The sequence below is a fragment of the Felis catus genome, chromosome B4, assembly GCF_018350175.1.
Source record: "Felis catus isolate Fca126 chromosome B4, F.catus_Fca126_mat1.0, whole genome shotgun sequence".
Taxonomy (NCBI): domain Eukaryota; kingdom Metazoa; phylum Chordata; class Mammalia; order Carnivora; family Felidae; genus Felis; species Felis catus.
The window spans coordinates 41,880,606-41,905,357 of record NC_058374.1 but is presented as its reverse complement, the minus strand read 5'-3'; the positions used below and the strand labels follow the sequence as shown (position 1 = coordinate 41,905,357).

Here is a 24,752-nt window from a genome sequence, read left to right as displayed (position 1 = left end):
ATTTCTCTCCATGTGCATTCTTTTCAAAAAGCCTTCACAGACCCTCTAAAAAGTCCAGAAGGAACATTTATAGGTGCTTTCTGGCTCTGTCCAATAAGATTTTCTGTGATGATGGAAATGTTCTATATCTGCACTTTCCAATGCAGTGGCCACTAGCCACGTGTGGTTATTGAACACTTGAAATGTGGCTAGTGCAACTGAGGAACTACATTTTTAAAAAATTAATTTATTATTATTATTATTTTATTTTATTTTAATTTGAGAGCGAATGCAAGCAGGGCAGAGGAGCAGAGGGGGAGAGAGAGAATCTTAAGCAGGCTTCCTGGGCCCCGGGATCATGACCTGAACTGAAATCAACAGAATGTCCAGAGCAACTCTGGCTGCTGTGTTGAAAGTCACATGGGCCATTGTTGTTGTATACTTTACCGTAGGTGCACGTCCGCTCAGGGTTTCCACAGTTTCACAAATTCAACACACCATGTGGCTGAGGCAGAGGACAGAAAGTAAAAATGAAAAAGCTACAGGAAAATGTTACCAGGCATGACAGCTAGAGACTCATTTTGTGCAGAGGGAGGACTCAGTAACCAGGAGAAGGCAATGAATGACAGTGTTGCCCGAACACTTGCCTGTGACTCAGCCTCCCTTAGCGATTCCACATGTATGTCCCTGGTTTTAAGCCCCACTGCCAGCACAGACCTCAAATATGGATGCCTCTCAAACCCCTCTCTCTAACACTGGGACTCCTTCCCTTCTGTTCATCAATTCTTGGATCCTCTGGAGCTCCTCAAACCTGACGTGATCCAGGTGAAATTCCCTTGTTTTCTAGTTCAGTTAAAGGTACTGTCCTTCACCAGTTCATTCCTGCCGCAGAGTCATCCAAGACCACCTTTTCTTTCCCTCCCCAGGACTCCCACATCTCACTTTCTAAAGATTCCTTAAGTGCCTCCCCTTCTCTCCAAACTCAGTCCTGTCTCACTCGAGAAGTGAACATCACTTGTTGACTTTAAGCTTAATTCACTAGGGTTTTCAACCATGATCTAAGAATGTTTGTATCTCCAGCACTGACCTACCTGGCATATTGGAGAAGCTCAAAAATGTTTCCTGAAATGCATAAACTGACTTTCTACCTAAAATACAAATGGACTGTTGTCATTTCCCTACATAAAACCTCTTGATAGCTTCCCCACACCTATAGGATGAGGTCCAGAAGCAAACAGGGCCCTTCAAGTTCTAGTCCCTTTGAACCTATGTACTCTTATCTCTCAGCACTGTTCCCTCAAAAGTTTTGCTTCATTCAATGTTTTCCTCCTTACAGTTCTTCCCAAATGGAGCAAGCGTACTTTTGCACTGATCGCATATCCTGCCTGGAGTACCCTCCTGGATTCCCTACCCCAGTCCCCAGGTCACTGACTCCTTCTTCTGAACCACTTTTGCACTTTTAATATACATTTTTCTCTTGCAGCCTTCATCACAGGATTATAATCAAATCCATGCTGCCTACCCTTGCTAAGCTGTGAAACTTCTTGGGCAGAGACCATGTCTTCCTTGTCTTTTTATTCCCAGCACCTAGCACCATGCCTGGTACATAGTAAGAGTTCAGCAAATATTGACAGGAACTACCGCACAGGTAGCACAAACTCCAATCCTTATGTCTGTGTTAATCACAAGGCATTCTGCCTCCTTCAGAATGTCTTCTTGAAAAGATTAGACGATAGGAAGTTCTTAAGACTTAAAACCTCAAATTCTAATGCTGATTATTCACATTACCATATCTACTCAAGATGGTCTAACAACTAGTATCGTGTGGTCAAACTGCATATAGAACTCACTTATTTATTTTTATTTTTTTAAATTTTTTTTTTTTTTTTTTGAGAGCGAGAGAGAGAGAGAGAGAGAGAGAGAGAGAGAGAAAGAGACCAAGCGTAAGCAGGCAAGGGGCAGAGAGAGAGGGAGACGCAGAATCCAAAGCAGGCTCCAGGCTCTGAGTTGTCAGCACAGAGCCCGACGCGGGGCTCCAACTCATGAACTGTGAGATCATGACCTAAGCTGACTGAGCCACCCAGGCACCCCTGGAATTCACTTATTTCTGTTGTCTACATCTCCTTCTACTTTAGGTAGTCAGCTGCTAAAGGTAAGACTATCTGGATCAGTTATCCTGTGTAGCCAGCCACATGGTCAGAATCTTACAGCCAGACACAATTTCAGTATATTCTCAGACCAGTACTTGTATGTTCTCAGTACAATGGGGAAAGCAGAATGGTCATTTCTTTCTCATTCAGGCACCCAGGTCAAGAAACTTTGGAGTTATTCTTGACTCTTCACAAAAATAAATAAATATTAAAAAAATTACCTTAGAGTAGATCAGAAACAGTGGAGGAGGAGGAGTGGTCAGATTACATATATATATGTATATATGTGTACATATATATGTGTACATATATATGTGTACATATATATGTGTACATATATATGTGTACATATATATGTATATGTGTGTACATATATATATGTGTGTACATATATATATGTGTACATATATACATATATATATGTAATCTGACCACTCCTCCTCCTCCACTGTTTCTGATCTACTCTAAGGTACCGGCAGATCTCACCTGGATTATGGCAACAGCATGCTAATAGGTCTGTTTCTCCAGAAAGGGACTATTTGTCCCCCAACAGGGACGATTTGTCCTCCAATAGTCTATTCTCCATACAGTAGTCAAAGTGATCCTTTTGTAGGTCTTACAAAATCCCACATTATCTGGCTTCCTTCTTTCTCTGTGACCTTGTCTCTTACTACTGCTCTTCCTATCTTCCTATCTTCTCATATCCAATAGTGCTCTTCCTCAGTCTAGGCACATTGCCTTCTTTGTGGTCCCTTGAACACACTAAGCATTCTTCTGCCTCGGGGCCTTTGCTCTTACTATTTCCTCTGCCCAGACTGCACTCACCTCATCTATTCCTGAGCTTGTTAGGTCTCTGCTTAAATGTCATCTCATCAGGGGGAACTTCCCTAGTCACCCTAAAAAGCAACCACCACTTCCCAGCTACTTGCCTATTCCTCTATCCCCCGTCTACCTTGCTTTATTTTTCTCTCACTACTGTATCTCCAGAGCCAGGAATATTACCTGACACATAGTAGACATTTAATAAATATTTGCTGAGTGGATACGGATATGAAAACAAACTGAAAAGTTGACTTAAGAAACATGCTCCTGAGTCACTTTTTAATCTTACCCTGACCTGGTGTTCACAGTACAGCTTACTCTACCTAGGGCACCTTAGCACTAATTTTCAGGGTTTTTCTCGCTTCCCCAATACATATGTGCCTATACATACACACCTACACTCAATCACACCCATTCGCTTTGGCTCAGGCAGGAAATCCAGCCTCCCCTGACTCGGACATCATTGCCCCACCCTCATTCTGTCTTAATATCCAACTGTCCTGGGATTGCCCCAAATGCATGACCTCACAATCTAATGGGGGCTCCTTTTCTGGCCCAGCTCTACTCTCACAAGGACTTCCTGACTTTGACTCCATCAGATAGAGCAGGGAATGTGAGAACCACATTGTTTCTCTTCCTTCCCCAAATCCTATCCTCCTTGTGTTAAGCCTCACTCCTGGCAGGGTCCACACCCCTCCTACATCTTGTCATATACAAGACAATCCAGTGACTGAAGAATTTCTGTTCATCAGAGTTCATCGGACAGAGATGGAAGGAAAGGGAAGGAGGGAAGGAAGGGAGGGAGGGAGGGAGGGAGAGAGGGAGGAAGGAAGGAAGGAAGGAAGGAAGGAAGGAAGGAAGGAAGGAAGGAAGGAAAGGAGGGAGAGAGGGAAGGTGTGAGGGAGGGAAGAAGGAAAGAGAAAGAGAGGGAGGGAAAGGGAGGGACAGGAAAGGGAAGGGAAGGCAAGGGAGAAGGGAGACACGAACTCTGGTTGTGGGGGACATAAAGGTTACTTGTAAAATTACATTCCTTCAATTTCTGGGGTAGATGGCTGCCTATGAAGTATGTCTCTGGGGACTCTGAAAATGAGCTCTTGCGCTTCCGTCTTCATCCCCACATATTCAATAATTTCTTTTTAACTTCAGACAAAGCCCAGGTTTGGAGCTTTGTCTCACAGTTAGAAGCTAAGTTGTAATTTGTAAATACTCTTAGGAGAGGTAATACACTGATTTAAAATCAGACAAAGGTAAAAATGACGGACATCAGATTCTTGTTTTGGAAGAAAGAAGAGAAAGTTTTCTACACACCTAAAAAGCAGTAGGTAGACAATACCACGTAGTGGAAAAAAAAAAAAAAAAGAGAAGGCCAGATCTCCTATCCAATTCTGTGAAAGTTGGACATAATGGGATGAGAAGGGAGAGGCTGGAAGGTGAGGGACCACACTTATAAGTCTGGGCCACAGAATGCTCACTGAGAGAATAACTGATCACATGCCAAACTGCCTTTGGGGCAAGAGGAAAAGGGGCAGTTGCAGAGTGGGATGTCCAGAGATAATCTAGAGAATAAACTTCAAAGATGTGACTAAGTCTCTTCCCCAGAAATATCAATGAAAAACAAATTTTCTTTTATGCTGTCTTTGTCTTTCTTTGGTTTTGCCAGTCTGCCAGCTTCTAAATTATCTGTCCCCCTCTGTCTCCACTATTGTTTTTCCCTCTTTAATAATGATCAAGTCCAGGGCCACCTGGGTGGCTCAGTCGGTTAAGCGTCAGACTTCAGCTCAGGTCATGATCTCCTGGTTTGTGAGTGCAAGCCCCACATCAGACTCTGTGCTGACAGCTCGGAACCTGGAGCCTGCTTCAGATTCAGTGTCTCCCTCTCTGTCTGCCCCTCCCCTGCTCACACTCTGTCTCTCTCTCTCTCAAAAAATAAACTTAAAAAAAAAAAATGATCAAGTCCAAAAAACCTGACTGAGAAGCCTTGCTCCCAGTACCTTTTTCTGAGCCACCAGGAACCCCCTCCTCCTTCACCCCTAGTGAAGTACATATTGGGAACAAGTGTTTCACGTTGTCAGCCTCCACACAGCACTAATATGGCTAGCAGCCAGAGTAAAGAACCAGGGAGAGCTAGAGTTTGGAAGAGTCTGGTTTAAAGTCCCTCCCTAGACAGTCCAAATTCCCCTGACACCCAGGGGGAGGGCCCTTCTCTCCAGTGGGGCCAGATTTTATGCAAGACATTTAGTATGTCAAAGTTTCAGTCTTTGGCCTTGGAGTTGGGTCTTCTGGGTCTGATTTCAGCTCCACCCCTGGGTGATCCTGGTTAATGGAGCACTCCACCCCTTCTTCTCCCAAACTTTAGACCCTTGACCTACCAACCTACCTGCCTAAAGGCAAGAAAGATCAGTGCAGGACTCGGAGCTCTTGAGGACACAGCAGTCAGAGAAAAAGAAAGGGGAGAGACTGGCGCTAAACGAAATGATTTCAGAACTACAACCTTTGCCCAGACCTACCCTTCACACAGGGTAACTGAGGGGTCCAGGAGCCTCGCCAACGCCAGTTCCCAAAGGGCTGTAGTTCCAGCCTGGCCGAAGAGCGCCATCTGGCGGCCAGCCCTCCCAACCTGGATTCTCTTTGGCCCCGCCGGAGTTCTCGAAGCCAGAGCTAGACAGGGGCAGAACTGTCACCTCCTCCTGTACGTCACTCCGAGGACCCCGCCCCTGCTTGGAACGCGCCTCCTCCCGACGGGACTGGCCCTAGCGCCTCCCCCGCAGAACGGCCGCCCTTCCTCCCTCTTGGGCTGAACGCCGCTCGGGTAGAAAAATCTGCTTAATGTTCCCCCCCAGGATCCGCCCCACCCAGTCGCCCACAGGGAGCCCGCCCCTCCCCGCCATGGGAATCTGCCCCACGGTCTCTTCCTTCCCCTGAGGGAACGTGCCGCACCGCCCTCCCCCGCCCCGTCCCTCCCGAGGAAGGGGAGCCTCTGCTCCTCCCCCACACCCTCGCAGGGAGCCTCTTCCAGTTCACAGAGCCCAAATCCAGGTTAGTGATGAGGCCTCCCCTCCCCTGGTCCCCGGAAGACCCCGCGGCCGCAAGCTCCGCCGCCCGGGAAGCCGGCCCCAGCCCACTCCCCTCGCCCGCCAGTGGGCGGAGCTCCGCGGGCCCGGCCCCGGGGCGGGCTGTCCCATCGTGACGTCACTTCCGTCCGGGCCTGGCCGCGGTTCGGGCTCCGTGGGCCGAGGGGGGGTACGGAGGTGGCAGCCTTGGGAGGAGGCGGCGCGGGAGGCCGAGGAGCACCAGCCTGGACCAATCCCGCGTCCCGGGCCGCAACCCCCGATTCTGCAGCGCACCGAGAGGCGAGACCGGCCGGATGGGCCGCTGAGCCCGAATCGGGGACCGGTGAGGCTCGAGCAGAGCGGGCAGCCGGGGCCAGGGCGGGAGCGGGCCTGCGGGGCTGCAGGGTCTGGGATGCGGGGAGGGGAGAGGGCCAGGCCTACCGCTCCGGCTCGCCCGGCGGTGAGGCGCGGGCCGGGGGAGCGGCAGACAGGCGCGGTGGGGATAGTGAGGCCGGCCTGGGGGAGGCCTGGAGGCGGCTCGGGGTGAGAAGGGGGCCGAGTGGCTGGGGTCATTGCTGGGGCGAGGGCCAGCCCTCGGGATTCGCATCTGGAACAGTGGCGTCGGGGGAGGGGGCTATGCTTCTGGCCAGGGCTCGTGGAAGAGGATGGCTGTGAGTGGGGGGAGGCAGAAGACTGCGAGGCTTGGAAAAATTTTCCACGGCCCTCCTTGAGAGGTTTGAAGAGCTCATCTCTCCCGTGAGGGTGGTGTCGACCACCACCTGGAGAAGGGTCTCACTGGAGTTTGGGGGGTTCAGTTACAGCATTTGGAAGGGACAGTGTCCTGAGCCCCTTCACTGAGCCAGGTGTGCAAAAAGCCTGGCTACCTCCGAGTATCTGAGCCTCCACATCTTTACAGCGTGGAGCCCCCTGGAGCTAAAATCAGGATGTTCCGTTTTATGAGGGACGTGGAGCCCGAGGATCCTATGTTCCTGATGTGAGTATTCCCTCCCCCTTGTGTTCTAGGGCGCTCATCCTACTCCAATTCAGGTCTCTAAGTGATTCAGACAGACATCTGGGTTCCCATTGCTGGCATTGGCTGGAACCAGCTGGATACTCAACTCTAGCTCAGACTTGGAGAGGAAATAGGCGTCTGTGCCACTGTTTCCCCATGACTTTTCTTTTTTGCTGGGGGAGGCGGGGAGTGGGTGTTGACTGTTTGGCCCTTCTGCCATCCACACTGTATACTCACTCCACAGGGACCCCTTTGCTATTCACCGTCAGCATATGAACCGAATGTTGTCAGGTGGCTTTGGATATAGCCCCTTCCTCAGCATCACAGATGGCAACATGCCAGGGACCAGGCCTGCCAGCCGTAGGATGCAGGTAATGGTGCTGCAACATACCTGAGACCCAAAGGAAGCCTGGAGGGTTCCTTTGATCTTTCTTGCGCTTTAGCCAGCTTAGCAAGTGGAATGATCTTTTTTTAGGAGTGGGGGAAAGGGTCTGCCAGAAGGGTTTTGTGATCCCCTTTTGAGAGGAGGATGGAAAAAAAGCTGGGCCCATGGGCTTGGGGTTGTAATGAATAGGATGTGGTCTCTAATTTGTTCTTTGTGTTTTCCTGCAGGCTGGGACTGTTTCCCCCTTTGGGATGCTGGGAATGGTGAGTCCTAACATCTTTGTGTCCTTCCATCTCAGACACACTCTAGGCCCTTAGATATTATTTACAAATGTGGCTCTCTGGAATAGCTTTATGGGTAACCCTAGAATCTTTTTAAAGTTGATTTATTTATTTTGAGAGAGAGAGGATGAATCCCAAGCAGGCGCCGTGCTGTCAGTGCAGAGCCCGACTCCGGGGTTCCATCTCACAAAGTGTGAGGTCATGACCTGAGCCGAAATCAAGAGTTCTGTCACTTAACTGACTGAGCCACCCAGGCGCCCCTACAATCTTTTTATAATGTTCACAAAGCTCTGGTCCTGTTGTGTGCTCTGAGTCCTGTGGGTTAAAGATGTTCACTTACTGACCTCTGCATTCTAGGAGCAATACCTATCAGGGAAATGTGATTGCCTAGAAAAGTTTGTCTTCCTGAGGATTGAGATGCAGTTGAAGGGCCAGCAAGAGATGGCTTTTTAGAGGTTTTTTTTGTTTTTTACTATTTCATGCCCACCCCTTTTTTTGTAGGTTACAATTCATTTACTTGGGTGTGCTTCTTAAAGATAGGAGGAAATAAGGCAGTCAGGAGAACAAAGATGGGATCAGAGCAGCCATAGAGACTGAGGAGGAAGGTAGCAGTCTGTGGGAAGGGAAACACGGAGAGGAACATTCCATGTACTGGCCATGCTAATGAAGAGACAGAGCTGTTGCTCCGTGTGAGGGAAGAGGAGAAAGGGAATGTGTAGCCATGCGTCTAGTGGGTGCCTAAACAAGATAATCTGAGCACTGACTTTGCTTTCCTGACTCTGTTTTCCATCTCTTTGCTGCAGTCAGGTGGCTTCATGGACATGTTTGGGATGATGAACGACATGATTGGGAACATGGTGAGGTTCTTGCGCCATACGCTTTTGCAGTCTTGTTCTCAGTGATGGCTGGCGACACCTTCTTGAGTCCTCTGAGGCGGGGGCAGGCAAGAGTGCGCTAGGGAAAGGCTCAAGCCGGATAAAGTCATTGAACCCAGAGAGCATTGGGTTCCCTTATCTGTTCTTGTGGCCTAACTAGGAAGCAGCAGGAGCAGTCTTACTAAGCATGCGATTAAGGCTCAGTCTCTAAAGGTCTTTCTTGTTTATTGTTGGACTCAGAGGAATTTGGGGGGTACTGATGAGTCCTGATGTTTTCTCATTTCTCATGTTTTGTAAGAAAGATACAGACAGGAACAGGCAGCTGAAATGTGGGATCCCTTCGCCAGAGGGACCGTTCAGTCCTGCTGTGTGTTTTCCTCCACAGGAACACATGACAGCTGGAGGCAATTGCCAGACCTTTTCATCCTCCACTGTCATCTCCTACTCCAATACGGGTGATGGTGCCCCCAAGGTCTACCAGGAGACGTCAGAGATGCGCTCGGCACCAGGCGGGGTGAGTTGAAGGGCTTCTGATATCCCAGAGAACGCAGGGTTGAATGACACGCACAGAAACCCTGGCTTCTTTTTTCATCATTGGGTTGGGGGTGGTTTGTCTATCCCGGCTTGGTGTAGCCAGGCTTTGGAAGGGACAGCTGTGTGCTGTGTTCTGCCTCCTCCCAGATCCGGGAGACTCGCAGGACCGTACGGGACTCGGACAGTGGGCTAGAGCAGATGTCCATCGGGCATCACATCCGAGACCGGGCTCACATCCTCCAGCGCTCCCGAAACCACCGCACAGGGGACCAGGAGGAGCGGCAGGATTATATCAACCTGGATGAGAGTGAGCCTTCTTTTCTTCTCATCACCCTTCTGGCTCCTGGGCCGGTAGCCACTGGTCCTGTTCCTGCGAGCTAGGAGACACCAACCAGCTTTCTCTCCTTACCTCTGTAGATATTTCTTGGCAAAGTTCTGGGTGGACCTCCTATTCTTTTTTTTTTTTTTTTTTAATTTTTTTAAACGTTTTTATTTTTGAGAGACAGAGAGAGACAGCATGAGTGGGGGAAGAGCAGAGAGAGAGGGAGACACAGAATCCAAAGCAGGCTCCAGGCTCCCAGCTGTCAGCACAGAGCCCAACTGCACAAACCCACAAACTGTGAGATCATGACCCGAGCCGAAGTCGGACACCTAACTGACTGAGCCATCCAGGCGCTCCAGGCCTCCTATTCTGACCTCACTTGAGCCCTGTCCTGTCAGCTTTAGGGGCTAAGTCAAGCCCTGGCAGTCTCCTCGCCAAGGAGAGGCCAACTGTCAGGATCAGTTTTTTTCTTTCTCAAGTCAATAAGTATTTATTAAGTACTTATTGTGTGCATGGCACTGTGCTCCTTAACTTCATAATTACCCCGTTCCTGATTTCCTTCTTGAGTAGTCCTGCCTTAGGCCTGCTGGTGGCTTCCACATTGGAATCGCTGTTGGCTATTAGCTCGTGGAACCATATGGAACCCCAGACTACTAAGAACAGAAATTGTTGGTGTCCTTCAACATGTCCCCACACATAGTTTCAGCCTTTGCTGTATTTGTTCACCTGAGAAGGCTGTGGCTCACGCTTGCCTCAGCTTCCAGAAGCCAGCCTGTATATTTAAATGTCACGTCTGGTCTCTGTGCTCTTCAGGTGAGGCTGCAGCATTTGATGATGAATGGCGGAGGGAGACATCCCGATTCCGGCAGCAGCGCCCTTTGGAATTTCGACGGCATGAGGCTTCAGGGGGTGGGGGACGAAGGGCTGAGGGGCCTCCCCGCCTGGCTATACAGGGACCTGAGGACTCCCCCTCCCGACAGTCCCGCCGCTATGACTGGTGAGGGCCCTAGGCCCTCAGCCTCTCTTGTAAGTATTGAGAGGGAGGAATTGTAAGGTGTCAAGCACGGAGGGGGGGGGTTGAGGCACGTACCTGTGCACATTCCTTTGTCATGAGGCAGAAGGAGTCCAGGTGCCCAGCAATTACTGCCTTTGATGGTGTAAGTTTTAGTTGGTGTGAAGAGAAGAATGCTGCCACTGGAATGGGAGAGTAAACCCAACTCCTGGCCTTTACGTTTTGTCTTTTGACTCGCTCTTCTCTCTTTCCCTTCCAGGTACAGGCTGAGAGGCTGAGAAATCATCCCCCAAATAACTTTTTCCTCTCCAGCTCCCACTCCCAATTTAATATTAAATTAACAGGCAAGCTGGCCCCCCACCTCTCCCTGGGGGTCTCAGGGAGAACCTTTCACTGCCCCCTTTACCTACTTTTTCCTTCTTTAATCCCCTACCATGACGAGTCCACTTCTCCTGTATCTGCTAACTTGATTTTTCATTTTGCTGCTCCATCTTTGAGCCTCCTCACCTTCCCCTTTCTACCCTCGCCATGCATCGAAGGGGCTTTTGGGGTGAGCTCTGGGTTTAGGGGCTTCCTCTATCCCTCAGCTGCCCTGGATCTTTGCCCACCTCCTCCTCAGATCCCCCACTGCAGAGGCCATAGCCCTTATCCAGGGCTGTGTGTGGAGGGAGAGGACTGGCTCCCAACCCTTTCTCCCTTCCCACTCCCTGCACATCACAGAAACCTTCCCTACACCCTTCTCTGCCTTTATTTTTTGATTTGTGCAACTTGTAACTAGGTGTTTATGGAATAAAGGAGAATGGAAAAAAGAGCAAGTAGGATTCTGGCTTTACTTTTGATCTTTTCCCTGTTCAAATTCAACCCTCCTGTCTTCTCGTCACCTTCTTGCCTTCCCTCTGTCTCCACGTGTGGCCTTCTTAACTCGAGTTCAAGCCCAGTACTTCGGTGGTAACAACAGTGGGACAGTCAGAGCCCAGAGCAGCAGCAGCGGAAGTCAGTTGGGCTAGGCTGATGGGTGAAAACAAGCAGTTTCACCCTTGGTTGCTGTCTCCCTTGCTTTTACTGTAACTTCACATGTCAGGGAGAATGTAAGGCATATCTCCTAGGTGCCTGAGGAATTTGGTGCCCCTTGTCCCTTGGGCATAGATTCTCCCCTGGACTGTGAGTGGGAACACGTGTGGTACCGAGCCGAGCAGGAAGGCACAGGCCTTCGATGGGGAGGCGCTTTGGAGTCAGCAATGTCCTTCCACCCTCAGTTGTTGAGAATTTGAGCCCAGGGAAGGAGACCAGAGAAGAAAACCAACCTGGAACCTGAGCAGTACTGGAAGGGCATGAAGTGCTCAAATTTCTTAAGACGTTCACTCTTGGCTTGACCTGGCTCGGCCAAATGGGTCACTCTGTTCTTGGGAACTTAATGATAGTAAATGCTGGTAAGGGTCTGGTGATGGTTTCTTTATAACAATCTTTGGTTCTTCTCAGTTTATGGTAAATCAAAGTCAAAGAAACAAAACAGCACAGGCACCTGGCTGGCTCAGTCAGCACAGCATGCGACTCTTAATCTCAGGGTTGTGAGTTTAAGCCCCATGTTGGGCGTAGAGCTTACTTAAAAAACAACACACACACACAAACAACTCCAGGCTCTGGTTCCTCTTAGGGAAGGGAGGATCTTTCCCATGTCCTCTGTGAACAAACAGATTCAAGAGGATCCGTCTAGTAGCTGAACGAGCAGAGGGAGGAAGTGGAGAGCAACGATCATGCATTGACGTCCTATTCCAGGACACGTGCCAAATCTCATTACATAGGGCTGGTGAAGATCCATGATCAGGGTCAAGGGAACCAACCCTGTGGCCAAAAGAATCCAGGAATCTCAGAAGTCAAACAAGTACAGGCTCCCCCCGCTATCCGAAAACAGAGTGTTCCTGTGAAAGCTTTCGGAAGCTGAAATGGCATAAAGCGAACCGATTACTATTAACTTCTATGGAGAAGTGTTTGAGCATTCCCAGGCCCAAAAAATAACCTTGAATTTTCTGAAACCGTCTTGCTAAGGGACGCACAGAGCAAACGGATGCTCACAGACAGCTCAGAGCTAGGCCTGATGCAGAGAAGCTGAGTATAGCTCTGGGGGAAGGAGCGTGGTGACCGCCCTCTTGCTGCTCTGGGCATATGGCAACTCTACAACTTGCTGCAAAACCAAAAGCTTGCCGAAAGCTATTTTCACTTTGGCAAAAGCAAAAATCCCCTTCGTATTTCTTTGTGTTAGCCCAAACCGGTCTTCTGCACATGTGAAGTGGCTTAATGTAAACTTGTAAAAGGTGAGGGGTGCCTGTATAGATAATTCATCTCCTCCCGGGTGGCTGAGTGGCTGAATTGTAGATGATGGGACTCAAAGCGTCCACAGCCGTCAGTCCCAAGTGTCAATCTGTGCTCTGTCCAAACAGACATATATGTCCTTCTTCTGGGAGTGGGAACAGCTTTCGTGAGTCTCCTGTGGAGCCCACAAGACAAAGAACCCTAGACTTGTAAGGGATGCCCAGAGGCTGGGTCCTCGGCTCTGCCACCAGCCCAGCCATGTGGTCTTTGGGCAAGTTATTCACTTCCCTGAAGTTTCCGGCAAGCTGTAAAATCTTAGGCTGCAGTTCATGGCCAACCTGGTCAATCTGGATTTCACAATGCCCACACTCACAGGTATGGTTCTGAGTGGGGGCTGGAGCAGGGCAAGGGTTACCCGGATTTCAATCTAGGTGAGTCAACCTAGTGTTTCACGAGCTCTCCCATATGGGAACTGGCTTTCAGACACATGAACTGATTTTCACCCCTACTTCCTGCACTTGGGTGAGGACCACCCTTCAACTCAGTGCTTCTTACTCCTAGAACCCGTGACTGGTTCTCAGCAGGGATCTGTTGTGGGGAGTTAGTGAGCAACATTCCCCTAGTGAGGTGCCCAAGAACCAGCCCCCTGGCACTTGTTGACCTGTCTGCCACTGCAGGGTGAGGGTCAGGGGGCAGAAATGGGAAAGGAACCCTCGGGAAGGAAGCCGACATTTTATTTCTGGTCAACTCTCCAACTGGGCCCAGCCTCATTCACAACAGCCATCCCCCAAGCCCTTGGCCCCAGCATCTGGAGGACATGGTTGGACGCATTATTTTCCTCATGGCTGATATTTGGCTGGAGGTTAAGCTATCTACAGGAGTGAAATTATGAATGCAGCCTGACTTGAGTAAGACCTGGCTCAACCACTTAGCATGACCGGGAAGAATTCTTAATCTCTCATCAGTTTCCCACTTTGTAAAATGGGCCTTTCTAGGCGCTCGCTGACGGCAGGGGAGACATGGGTCCATCCTGCAGAACTGAAATCCGTGATGTAGTATGCAGAAAGCATTTGACACAGTGCACGGGTTACAAATGACTGATTTCTCCCTGATTCCTCTGTCTTGCTCCTTTGATGCTCTCTGGTGATCCTCATCTCTGTGCCCGTCCTCAGGACTCCTAAAATACTCCCAGCCACAACTTGGAAATCATCATCCTGGCCTCCAGCCCTCTGTGGTGCCAGCTACCCAATTATTATCTTCTGCCCTTTCCAGGCCTCAGCTTTCCAGACCAACAAGTAGAAGCAAATGTTTTGGGCCACTCTGACCCAGGCCTGCTTGCAGTTTGGGATGTTTTCCTTCCTATGGTAACAAAGGGCCTCGGGTCCTACTGACACCCTTTATCCAATGTCCCTTTCCTCCCTTCTTCTGCAATCCAATGCCCACGTCACAAACCGGTCACCCAGAGGACCAGGAATTGATCCACAACGATAACCCAGTATTCAGGTCTCCCAACCCACATATTCCAAGTGCACTTAAATACTCCACATACCTGCCCTGCCCCGATGCTCCCAGTCCTGGGCATGGGGCCTCCCAACGGCTGACGGAGCAGCAAAGGTCAAGGTTTCCTTCTCCCAGTCCATTCCAGTTGGGATAGGGATTAAAAAAAAAAAAGTTGTCTTTATTTCTCTCCTTAGACATTACTGGGGTCTTCAGATTAGAGGGGTGGGATCCAGGTGGGGCTGCACTGGAAGCTGGGGAGGTGAAGACAGGGACAGTTAGGCACAGGAGGTGCTAAAAGGTAAGAAAAAAACAGGGGACTGGGGACATGGGGAGGGAAGGCCTTGGGTATCGGTTCCGCCAAGCAGCCTCCCAGCTAGCCTCCATCCCTGAGGAGAGCCTGTGGGGGGCACAGAGCTGGCATGGCGTGAGGGACGTACATGGAGGGGCCTGGGATGCAGAAGGCGGGCAGAGCTGCTTTGGAGGTTGGGCAGGGAGCGCTGGCAGCTCTGAGCCTTCCCATCCTCAATGTCCGCCCTTAAATGGGAGCTCTAGGGAGACAAGGACAAGCAGGGGTGCTTCTCCCTCTGGGCTCAGCCCTCCCTGTCTGCGCCCCCCTCCCCGCCCCCATGCTCTGCTCTGACTGTCCCTGGGATAAGTTAGCACTCCAAGTTCCTTGGCCCTTGTCTGCCCTTTAGGATTTTTTTTCTTCCCTGAAGACCTTATCTTTGGCATAGGAATAGGGTGCTGCCCCCAGTTCCCCTCGGCATCCCTCCCACCCTCTTCATCTGCTGTCACCTGCCACCCGGAGGGCTTGCAGGTTCTGGAGAATTACCTCCAAGATGTAAGTGTTCGCCAGCCAAGCGGCCAACCGAGTGTCCGCAGCTAGGACATTTGGACACATGGAGCTGGAAGATAGGAGAGGGGGGCATGGGATACGGCCCTAGAGGTGGACTTGAGTCTCTAAAAAGGGGGGAGCAGAAATACCTTAGGAAAGGTCAAGGTCACATTGAGGTGGGAAATGGTTTGATGGAGAGATTCTTGGAAAACTGCTGGTGACTTTAGTGAAGATATCCTGGGTTTGTGTGTGTCGGGTGTGAAATTCCCAACTGACAGGCAACATGGCAGGGAAGGGCAGAAGCGGGTTCCCAATTCACATAGACCTTAATGTAAGCAAACCCCAGTTTGCTATATGCTATAAATAACATGCTATATGCTAAATATATGCTATGAATAACGATACGCTATAAATAATAACACTTTTAGAGTTAGAGACCTTGCGGCTCACCTTCTCTGGATGTTACCAAGTGTGGTAGCAGATGGGCATCACCACCCTGGACCTCCTGAAGCGGAATCTTGAGGTTGGAGAGGATTCCACACAGCTTAGCAACAATTACAGGTGTCATCCAAACCCCAGCTCCTATGTCACTGCTTAAGAAACAGAGGTGACTGTTGACCACGCAGTTAGCTAGCTAGCAGCACTGCAAGAGCCAGGGCTCAAAATCCGGATTGACACAAAGGATACTAATGGGTTGTACAGAATGTGTCACCATGAGGTTCCTTTAAATAGTTCCTCGGTAATTTTTAAAAACTTTTGTATTAGGGGCGCCTGTGTGGCTCAGTCGGTTAAGCATCAGACTTTGGCTCAGGTCATGATCTCGTGGCTCACAGGTTCAAGTCCCACGTCGGGCTCTCTTCTGTCAGCATGGAGCCCGCTTCGGATCCTCTGTTTCTCCCTCTCTCTCTCTCTGCCCCTCCCCTGCTTGCACATGCTGTCTCAAAAATAAACATTAAAAGAAACAATTTTTAAAAATTTTTAGTGTTTATTTATTTTTGAGAGAGAGACAGACAGACAGAGTGTGAGCAGGGGAGGGGCAGAGAGAGAGAGGGAGACACAGAATCGGAAGCAGGCTTCAGGCTCTGAGCTACCAGGACAGAGCCTGACACGGGCCTTGAACCTACGAGCCTTCAAGTTGTGAGATCATGACCTGAGTCGAAGTCAGCCATCTAACCCACTGAGCCACCCAGGCGCCGCAAGAAGAAACCATTTACAAATTACTCAAATAATAACATTGCTTAAAATGATGAATACCAGTAGCCTATATGCCTGTTTTTTTAAATCTTGTATTTTTTTTTAAGTTTATTTATTTTGAGAGACAGAGAGAGGTGGGAGGAGTGGAGAGAGAGGGAGAGAGAGAATCATGCAGGCTCCATGCTATCAGTGCAGAGCCTAATGTGGGGCTCCAAACCCAAACTGTGAGATCATGACCTGAGCCGAAATCAAGTCAGGTGCCCAACTGACTAAGACACCCAGGTGCCCTAAATCTTGTATCTTTTAACATATAGTAAAATTGCTGTCTGTGTGTGTGTGTGTGTGTATGTGTGTGTGTGTGTACAGTTCTGTGACTTTTAACACATGCAGATCTGTGTAAGCACCACCACAATCAGGATCAAAAAAGTTCCATCACCCCCAACCCCGTCCTGCTGCTCTTTTGTGGTCACACCCTTCCTCCAATCCTAACCCTGACAACCACCAATTTGTTTCCCACTGCTATAATTCTGCCATTTCCAGAATGTCATATAATGAAATCATACATTTCTTTCAGCATAATGCCTTTGAGATTCACTCATGCTGTTGCGTGTATTAATAGTTTACTCCTTTTTATTGCTGAGTAGTATTCTGTGGGCTTATAGTCTGTTTATCCATTCACCTGTCCAAGGACATTCCAGTTTCCAGTTTGGGGCAATAATGGACAGAACTGCCATAAACATTTGTGTACATGTTTTTGTGTGAACATGTTTAATTTCTTTAGGAATGAAATGGAGTGGGATTGTGAGGTCATATGGTAAGTGTATATATATATATATATATATATATATATATATTTTAATTTTTTTAATTTTATTTTTAATTTTTTAAAATTTACACCCAAATTAGTTAGTATATAGTGAAACAATAATTTCAGGAGTGGATTCCTTGATGCCCCTTACCCATTTAGCCACCCCCCACCCCACAACCCCTCCAGTAACCCTCAGTTTGTTCTCCATATTTATGAGTCTCGTCTGTTTTGTCCCCCTCCCTGTTTTTATATTATTTTTGTTTCCTTTCCCTTATGTTAATCTGTTTTGTCTCTTAAAGTCCTCATATGAGTTAAGTCATATGATTTTTGTCTTTCTCTGACTGACTAATTTCACTTAGCATAATACCCTCCAGTTCCATCCACATAGTTGCAAATGGCAAGATTTCATTCTTTTTGATGGCTGAGTAATACTTCATTGTATATAAACACCACATCTTCTTTATCCATTCACCCATCGATGGACATTTGGGATCTTTCCATACTTTGGCTATTGTCGATAGTGCTGCTATAAACATGGGGGGTGCATGTGTCCCTTCGAAACAGCACACCTGTATCCCATGGATAAATGCCTAGTGTAATTGCTGGGTCGTAGGGTAGTTCTATTTTTAATTTTTTGAGGAACCTTCATACTGTATTCCAGAGTGGCTGCACCAGCTTGAATTCCCAAGGTGTATATTTAACTGTATAAGAAAATGCCAAACTTTTCCAGGGTGGCCGCACCATTCTGCAGCATTTTGCATTTTTCAGCATTCTCAACAGCAATGTGAGAGAGCCCAGGTTGCTGTGCATCCTTGCCAGCACTTAGTATTGTCATTTTCTATTTTATTTTACCCCATTCTATTAAGTGTGTAGGCATTCTTCTATTTATTCTAATAGACATCTTGTCTATTACAAGTTTTAATTTGTACTTGCCTAAAGACTAATGATGTCGAGCATCTCTTCACGTGCTTATTTGACATCAGAGTTCTTTATATATTCTGGTTAGAAGTCCTTTGTTAAATAGGGATTCACAACTAATTCTCTCCCATTCTGTAGCTTGTCTTTTCTTCCTCTTGACATTTTCTTTTTCAAAGCAAAAGTTGTAATTGAGATGAAGTCCAACTTACCACTGTTTTCTTTTATATCAAATTTTGGATGTCATATCTAAGAACACTTTGCCTAACTCTGGATAACTAAGATTTTATCCTATGTTATCTTTCAAAAGCTTTGTAGCTGTACATTTCATATTTACATCTCTTTCTTTTTGGATGAGTTTTGATAGCTTGTGGCTTTCAAGGAGTTGGCCCATTTTGTTTAAATTGTTGAATTTATGTGTGTAGGATTGTTTGTAGTATTCCCTTATGACATTTTAATGTCTGTGGGGACTGTAGCGATATCCCCTCTTTTATTCCTTTTTATTTTTAAGTTTAAGGATTTTTTTAATGTAATCTCTACACTCAACATGGGGCTTGAACTCACAACCCCCAAGGTCGAGTCACATGTTCTACTGACGGAGCCAGCCAATTGCCCCCCCTTTTTTATTCCTGATATTAGTATTTTGTGTCTTTTCTCTTTTTTAATTTTTTAATTTTATTTTTGGGGTGCCTGGGTGGCTCAGTCTGATAAGTGTCCAACTCTTGATTTCAGCTCAGGTCATGATCTCACAGTTGGTGAGTTCGAGCCCCACGTTGAGCTCTGACCTGACAGTGTGGAGCCTGCTTGGGATTCTTTCTCCCTCTCTCTCTCTCTCTCTGCCCCTTCCCTGCTCACACACTCTCTTTCTCACTCTCTCTCAAGCAAAAAAAAAAAAAAAAAAAAAAAAAAAAAAAAAAAAAACCTTAAAAAAAAGATTTTATTTTTAAGTAATCTCTACACCCAACATGGGGCTCAAACTCACAACCCCAAGATCAAGAGTCACATGCCCTACTGACTGAGTCAGCCAGGCTCCTCTCTTTTTTTTTAATTAAAAAAAAATTTTTTTGGTCAGTATGGCTAGAGGTTTATCAATTTTATTGATCATTTCCAATAATTGACCTCTGGTTTCATTAATTTTTTTCTATTTTTCTGTTTTCAATTTCATTAATTTCTTTTTTTTAAGTTTTTTAACATTTATTTTTATTTTTTAATTATTTTAATTTTAATTAAAATTATTTTTAATTTTGAGAGAGAGAGAGAGAGAGAGAGAGAGAGAGAGAGAGAGAATCTCAGCAGGCTTCACACTCAGCACAGAGCCTGACATAGGACCAATCTCACAACAGTGAGATCATGACCTGAGCTGAAATCAAGAGTTGGACAATCAACCAACTGAGCAACCCAGGTGCACCAAGATTTTTTATTCTTAAGTAATCTCCACACTCGATATGGGATTTGATCTCACAACCCTGAGATTAAAAGTTGCACACTCTACTGACTGAGTTAGCCAGGTTCCCCTCAATTTCACTAATTGATACTCTTATTATGTTTTCCTTCTGCTTGCTTTGTGTTTATTTTGCTGTTCATGTACCTTCTCAAGGTAGAAGTATAGATTGTTGACTTGAGACCTTTCTTCTTTTCTAAGATTTTGATGCTATAATTTTTCTTCTATATGCTATAATCATTGCCTTTAACCACATCCCACATATTTTGCTACTGTGTATTTTCTTTTTTGTTAAGTTCACAATATTTTCTAATTTCTCTTGGGACATCCTTTTTGATCCATGGGTTATTTAAGAGCATGTTGTTCAGTTTCCATGTGTTTGGAGATTTCCCTGTTTTCTGTTCTTGAGTTCTAATTTTAATTCCATAATGGTCAGAGAGCATACTTTATCGGACTTCTTTTAAATTTGTTGAGATTTGTTTTATGACTCAGGACATAATCTATCTTGGTAAATGTGCCATGTACCCTTGAAAAGAAGTTGTGATTCTGCTGTGTTGGGGACATGTTCTATAAATTTAAGTTAGATCCTGTTGGTTGATGGCATCATTCAGTTCTATATACTTTGTTACATCTGCTAATTTTATTTGTTCTGTTGGTTACTGGGAGAGGAGTTTTGACATTTTTAACTATAATTGTGGATCTGCCCATTTTTTCCTTTGATATCTATCAGTTTTTGCTTCATGTATGTTGAAGCTCTGCAGTTAGACACAGAGTCATTTAGAATTATGTCTTCTTGGAAAATCAAACTTTTCTTCATTATGTAATGTTCTTTATCCCTAGTAATTTTCTTTCTTCTGAAGTTAATTGGCCTGATATTACTATAGCTACTTCAGGTTTCTTTTGATTAATATTTTCATGGTGTAAGTCTTCCCATTCTTTTACCTTTAACCCACCTATTTTATACCTAAAATGGGTTTTTTGAAGGCAGAATATAGTCAGATCTTTTGTGGTTTTTAAAAACCCATTTAGATAATCTTTTAATTGATATATTTAGGCTATTTACATTTATGTAAGTATTAATATGTTTGGATTTACTTCTATAACTTTATTATTTCTGTTTGCTCCTCCATTGATAATTCAGCTATCTCCACTTTCCAGCCTTCTTTTGGTTTATTTGGATATTATTTAGTATTTCTCTTTAACCTGTTTTCACTAAATTTTTCTTTTAGTTTTTGTTTGTTTGTTTGTTTTTGTTTTTTAAGTGGTTGTTCTAGGGCAGGAATGGCAAGCTGTTATCTGTAAAGGGCCAGATAACAAACATGTTGGCCTTCGCAGGTCACACAATGTCTCTTGCAACACTCAACTCTGGTGCCATACGCTGGTGCAGGCACTGTGGAAAACAGTATGGAGATTCCTCAAGGAGTTAAAAATAGAACTACCCTATGAGCCAGTAATTGCACTACTGGGTATACACCCACAAAATATGAGAATACTAATTCAAAGGGATACACACACCCAAAGAGATATAGACACTCCTCAGGATGCCCTATGTTTAGAGTAGCATTATTTATAATAGCCAAGATATGGAAGCAGCCCAAAGAGTCCACTGACTGATGAATGGGTAAAGATGTTGTATGTATACACAACGGAATATTAATCAGTTATAAAAAGAATGAAATATTTCCATTTGCAATGACATGGAGCTAGAGAATATTAGGCTAAGCAAAATAAGTTAGAGAAAGACAAATACCATATAATTTAACTCATATATGGAATTTAAGAAACAAATGAGCAAAGAGAAGAGAGACAGAGAGAGAGACAGAGAGAGAAGCCAAAAAACAGACTCTCAACTAGTGAGAACAAACTGATGGTTACCAGAGGGGAGGTGGGTTAGGGAATGGATGAAATAGGTGATGAGGATTAAGGAGGACATTTGTCATGATGAGTACTAGGTAACGTATGGAATTATTGAATCACTATATTGTACACCTGAAACTAATATAACACTATATGTTATCTATCTTGGAATTAAAACAAAACAAAACATCTGGTGCTATAGTGTGAAAGCAGCCAGAGACAATATGTAAATGAGTAAGCTGTAACTATGTTCCAATAACATTTTATTTACAAAACAAGCCTGTGGAATATGGCTTCCTAACCCTTGCTCTAAGGCTTATAAAATACACACTTATCATAGTCCACTTAGATTTTGTCCTTCACCACTTCAAATTAAATGTAGGCTTTACCACTGTGTAGGTCCGTCCCTTTATTGTCTCTCCTTTATGTTGCAATTGTCTTGTGTATTACATCTACAAATCCTGAAAACCCCACCAGTTTCATAATTTTTACTTTCAACCATTATAGACATGTTAAAGAACTTAAAAGAACACTCTATATTTACCATTTCTGTTGCTCCTCCTTCTTGATGTCCCCCATTTCCTATTATCATTTTTCTTCTGTTTGAAGAACTTTCTTTAGCATTTCTTGTACAGCAGCTCTGCTAGTGACAAATCCTTATGCTTTCCTCCACCTAAGAATGTCTTTATTTTATATAACTGCTGATTGACATTTTCATTGGATATAGAATTCTGACTTGACACTTTTCTTCCAGCACTTTAAGTGTTGTTCCAGCTCCCTCTGGATTCCATAGTTTCTGATGAGAAATCTGCAGTTATCTGAGTCATTGATTCCTTATAGGAAATGGATTCTTTTTTCTAGATGTTCTTTGGATATTTTTCTATATCTTTGATTTTCAGCAATTTGATTATTATGTCCGGTCATAGGTTTCTTTGAGTATATTCTGTTTGCCGTTCACCAAGCTTCTTGAATCTGTGTGTTTCTGCCAAATTTGGGACCAAACATTTTAGCCATGAATTCTTTCAATCATTTTTCTAAATCATATTTTTTCTCCTCACCTTCTGGGACTCTGTTGACACAAATACTAGGTATTTGGTCTTATCCCGCAGGTCTCTGAGGTTCTGTGTTTTTGTTTTTGTTTTTTTTTAAACCGGGTTTTGTTTGTTGTTTTGGTTGCATAATTTATATTGATTATCTTCAAAGTCATCTCCATTCTGCTCTCCAGTGAATATTTTATTTTGGTTACTCCTATTTTTCAGTTCTAAAAGTTCCACTTGGTTCTTCCTTATGTCTGCTATTTCTTTGCTAAAACTTTCTATCTTTCCATTTATTTCAAAAGCATTCTCCCTTTCTTCTTCCAGTATAGTTATACTAACTGCTTTGAAGTCTTTGCTTTAAATTCCAACATTTCTGTCATCTTGGGGTTGGTTGTCTTTTCCCTGGAGAGTACTTTGTAGGCTGAGTAATTTTATGTTGTATCCTGGATATTTTGAATATCGTTTTGAGCCCCTGGATCCTATTAAAATCCTAGTGAGAGTGTTTTTTATTTTAGCAGTCTATCGACCAGGTTTGGTTCAAGCAGCCACCTTCCTTCTTTGTATTGTGGTTCTGATGTCAGTTTAACTTTGTGGTGCTATCTAGATCAGTCCTTTATGTGTGCCACCCAGTGGTCAGTCAGACCTAGACAGTGGTCCACCCTGTAGCTCGTTTCATAAAGCTTTGGTAAGATGTTGAAGGTCAGATCCATGCTTGTGCAGCTTTGAGGTGAGCCCAAGAGTTCACACACAACTCTATGGGACTCTCGATTTCCCTCCTCTCTGTGATCTGACACTCTGATTCTCTCATTCTTCTTTTCCCAATCCTTTGCCCCAAAAAAACTGGGGCTTTAACTTCTCTACTTTGCTGAGCATTTCCCACTATATGTCTGGGCTAAGCATCAAGAGAACAAAGAAAGAAAAAAGCAGAGGGATTTGATTCACACTCTTGGGACCACAGCTTCTGTGGTCAAAGGAGTTCTCCCTCAGTTTTCAGTGCTTGCGCAGTCACTGTTGCTGTCACTGTGCTACTATAACTACACCACCGTGGTACTGCCTGGGGCTAACGGGGGAAGAGAAGGGAAAAAGAAAAGCAACGGATTTCCCCGTCTCGGACCCTTAGAAGTCCCTTTCCTGCTCCTCAGACCTGCAACAGAGGGCTCCAAGAGGAACTCTTTCAGTTCATACCTGATGTACACTTCCAGGTTTGGGGAGGCCTTTTAGTGCATTCTGGGTGATAATGGAGTTAGGGGGAGGGGATGGTAAGCCCACCACTGTTTTCATGGAACTTCAAATTCTGGTTCCTTCCTCCCTACCATTTACTTCCCTGAAATCTCAGATAGCTGTCCCATGCGTTCTGTCCCGGAACATGGGAGTGATGGGCAGGGGGTGTGCCTTCTCCACTTATGATGTGTGTAATCTCGAGCAAATTACATAACCTCCCTGTACCTCTTTTGTCATCTTTAGAAGAGGATAATAATGGCACAAACCTCAGTAGGTTGTGTAGATTAAATGAGTTTATATACATAAAGCATTTAGAATAGTGCTTGACTAAGCACTTAATAAGTATGTCTTTATAATTATTAGCAAATATCATAAAAAGATTGGAAAACAGAGACAGGCAGAAAAACAAAAATCACCCCAAACCCCAAAGCCAAGAGGTATAACATACACATCGCGGTTTATTCTAAATTTTTTTTAATGTCTGTTTTTGAGAGAGACAGAGTGTGAGTGAAGGAGGGGTAGAGAGAGAAAGGGAGACACAGAATCTCAAACAGGCTCCAGGCTCTGAGCTGTCAGCACAGAGCCCGATGCAGGGCTCGAACTCAGGAATGGTGAGATCATGACCTAGGCTGAAGTCAGACGCTTAACCGAGTGAGCCACGCAGGTGCCCCCACTGTGGTTTATTCTATTTCAGATTTTTCAGCCAAGATATATTTGCCAATTCATTGAATAGACAAATGAACATTTAAGTAAAAGAATAGAATTATATTCCCTGCCCCATTTCCCAAATTATTTAATTGGGGAGAGGCAGTAGGTCACAGGATGGAACCTTTCTGCCTCCAGGTCTTCATCCCACTATCCTCCCTCCCTTTGTCAAGCTAACTGCCACATGGGCTTCTAGTTTCAGTGGAAAGATCACATCCTTGAAGGCTTTCCTGACCCCAGGTTAGGCGTAGATCCCTATGTTAAATGCTTTCATGTCACTCTATACTTCTTAGCACTTATCACACTTTTAATTATATCATCATATACTTAAGAACTTCAAAGGACGAGTCAAGTCTTCTCTCTTGTCCTGTACTTGAAGTTTCACCTTTGCACATCCTTCTCTTCCAGATGGTGACCTTGGGCCTACTTACCTGTTCTCCAAGGCCCTGCAGTAAAAACCTTTTCAGCTGATCCAATTTGGCACTGATCTGGGTAAATCTGCTTATA

At 45.6% G+C, this 24,752-nt stretch overlaps 2 protein-coding genes across 12 annotated transcripts; one reads left to right on the top strand and one right to left on the bottom strand.

Moving 5' to 3' along the window:
• Positions 1–469: 469 nt before the first annotated feature.
• On the bottom strand, positions 470–15,862 carry LOC101092863. 11 transcript variants are annotated; one of them, XR_006600511.1, is made up of 7 exons: positions 15,518–15,532; positions 15,217–15,392; positions 15,065–15,137; positions 14,282–14,357; positions 11,727–11,832; positions 10,137–11,430; positions 8,763–9,465 (listed from the first exon to the last, which is right to left on the bottom strand). XR_006600511.1 is itself a non-coding variant. In XM_045061308.1 (5 exons), exons 1-5 carry the CDS (start codon positions 15,633–15,635, stop codon positions 12,321–12,323), a joined length of 609 nt encoding a protein of 202 aa, XP_044917243.1. In that variant the 5' UTR covers positions 15,636–15,862; the 3' UTR covers positions 12,055–12,320. The 11 variants fall into 11 exon arrangements, 1 of the variants encoding a protein (XP_044917243.1); XR_002743778.2 differs by lacking the exon at positions 15,217–15,392 and having other exon boundaries at positions 14,282–14,483; positions 15,518–15,596; XR_006600507.1 differs by lacking the exon at positions 11,727–11,832.
• Positions 6,133–11,233, top strand: MLF2 (myeloid leukemia factor 2). Its single transcript, XM_023256728.2, has 9 exons — positions 6,133–6,344; positions 6,918–6,995; positions 7,258–7,384; positions 7,626–7,661; positions 8,483–8,536; positions 8,940–9,068; positions 9,236–9,395; positions 10,224–10,436; positions 10,682–11,233. The coding sequence occupies exons 2-8, from the start codon at positions 6,946–6,948 to the stop codon at positions 10,409–10,411; spliced, it is 744 nt and encodes a 247-aa protein (XP_023112496.1). The 5' UTR covers positions 6,133–6,344; positions 6,918–6,945; the 3' UTR covers positions 10,412–10,436; positions 10,682–11,233.
• Positions 15,863–24,752: the final 8,890 nt, after the last annotated feature.

Coding starts and splice junctions, on each gene's coding strand:
- MLF2 (XM_023256728.2), top strand. CDS start 6,946: ATGTTCCGTTTTATGAGGGACGTGGAGCCCGAGGATCCTATGTTCCTG. Junction 7,385..7,625: donor CTGCCAGCCGTAGGATGCAG/GTAATGGTGCTG, acceptor GTTTTCCTGCAG/GCTGGGACTGTTTCCCCCTT. Junction 8,537..8,939: donor ACGACATGATTGGGAACATG/GTGAGGTTCTTG, acceptor TTTCCTCCACAG/GAACACATGACAGCTGGAGG.
- LOC101092863 (XM_045061308.1), bottom strand. CDS start 15,635: ATGACACCTGTAATTGTTGCTAAGCTGTGTGGAATCCTCTCCAACCTC. Junction 15,138..15,216: donor TGACCTTGACCTTTCCTAAG/GTATTTCTGCTC, acceptor CCTATCTTCCAG/CTCCATGTGTCCAAATGTCC. Junction 14,484..15,064: donor CGAACACTTACATCTTGGAG/GTAATTCTCCAG, acceptor TCACCTCCCCAG/CTTCCAGTGCAGCCCCACCT.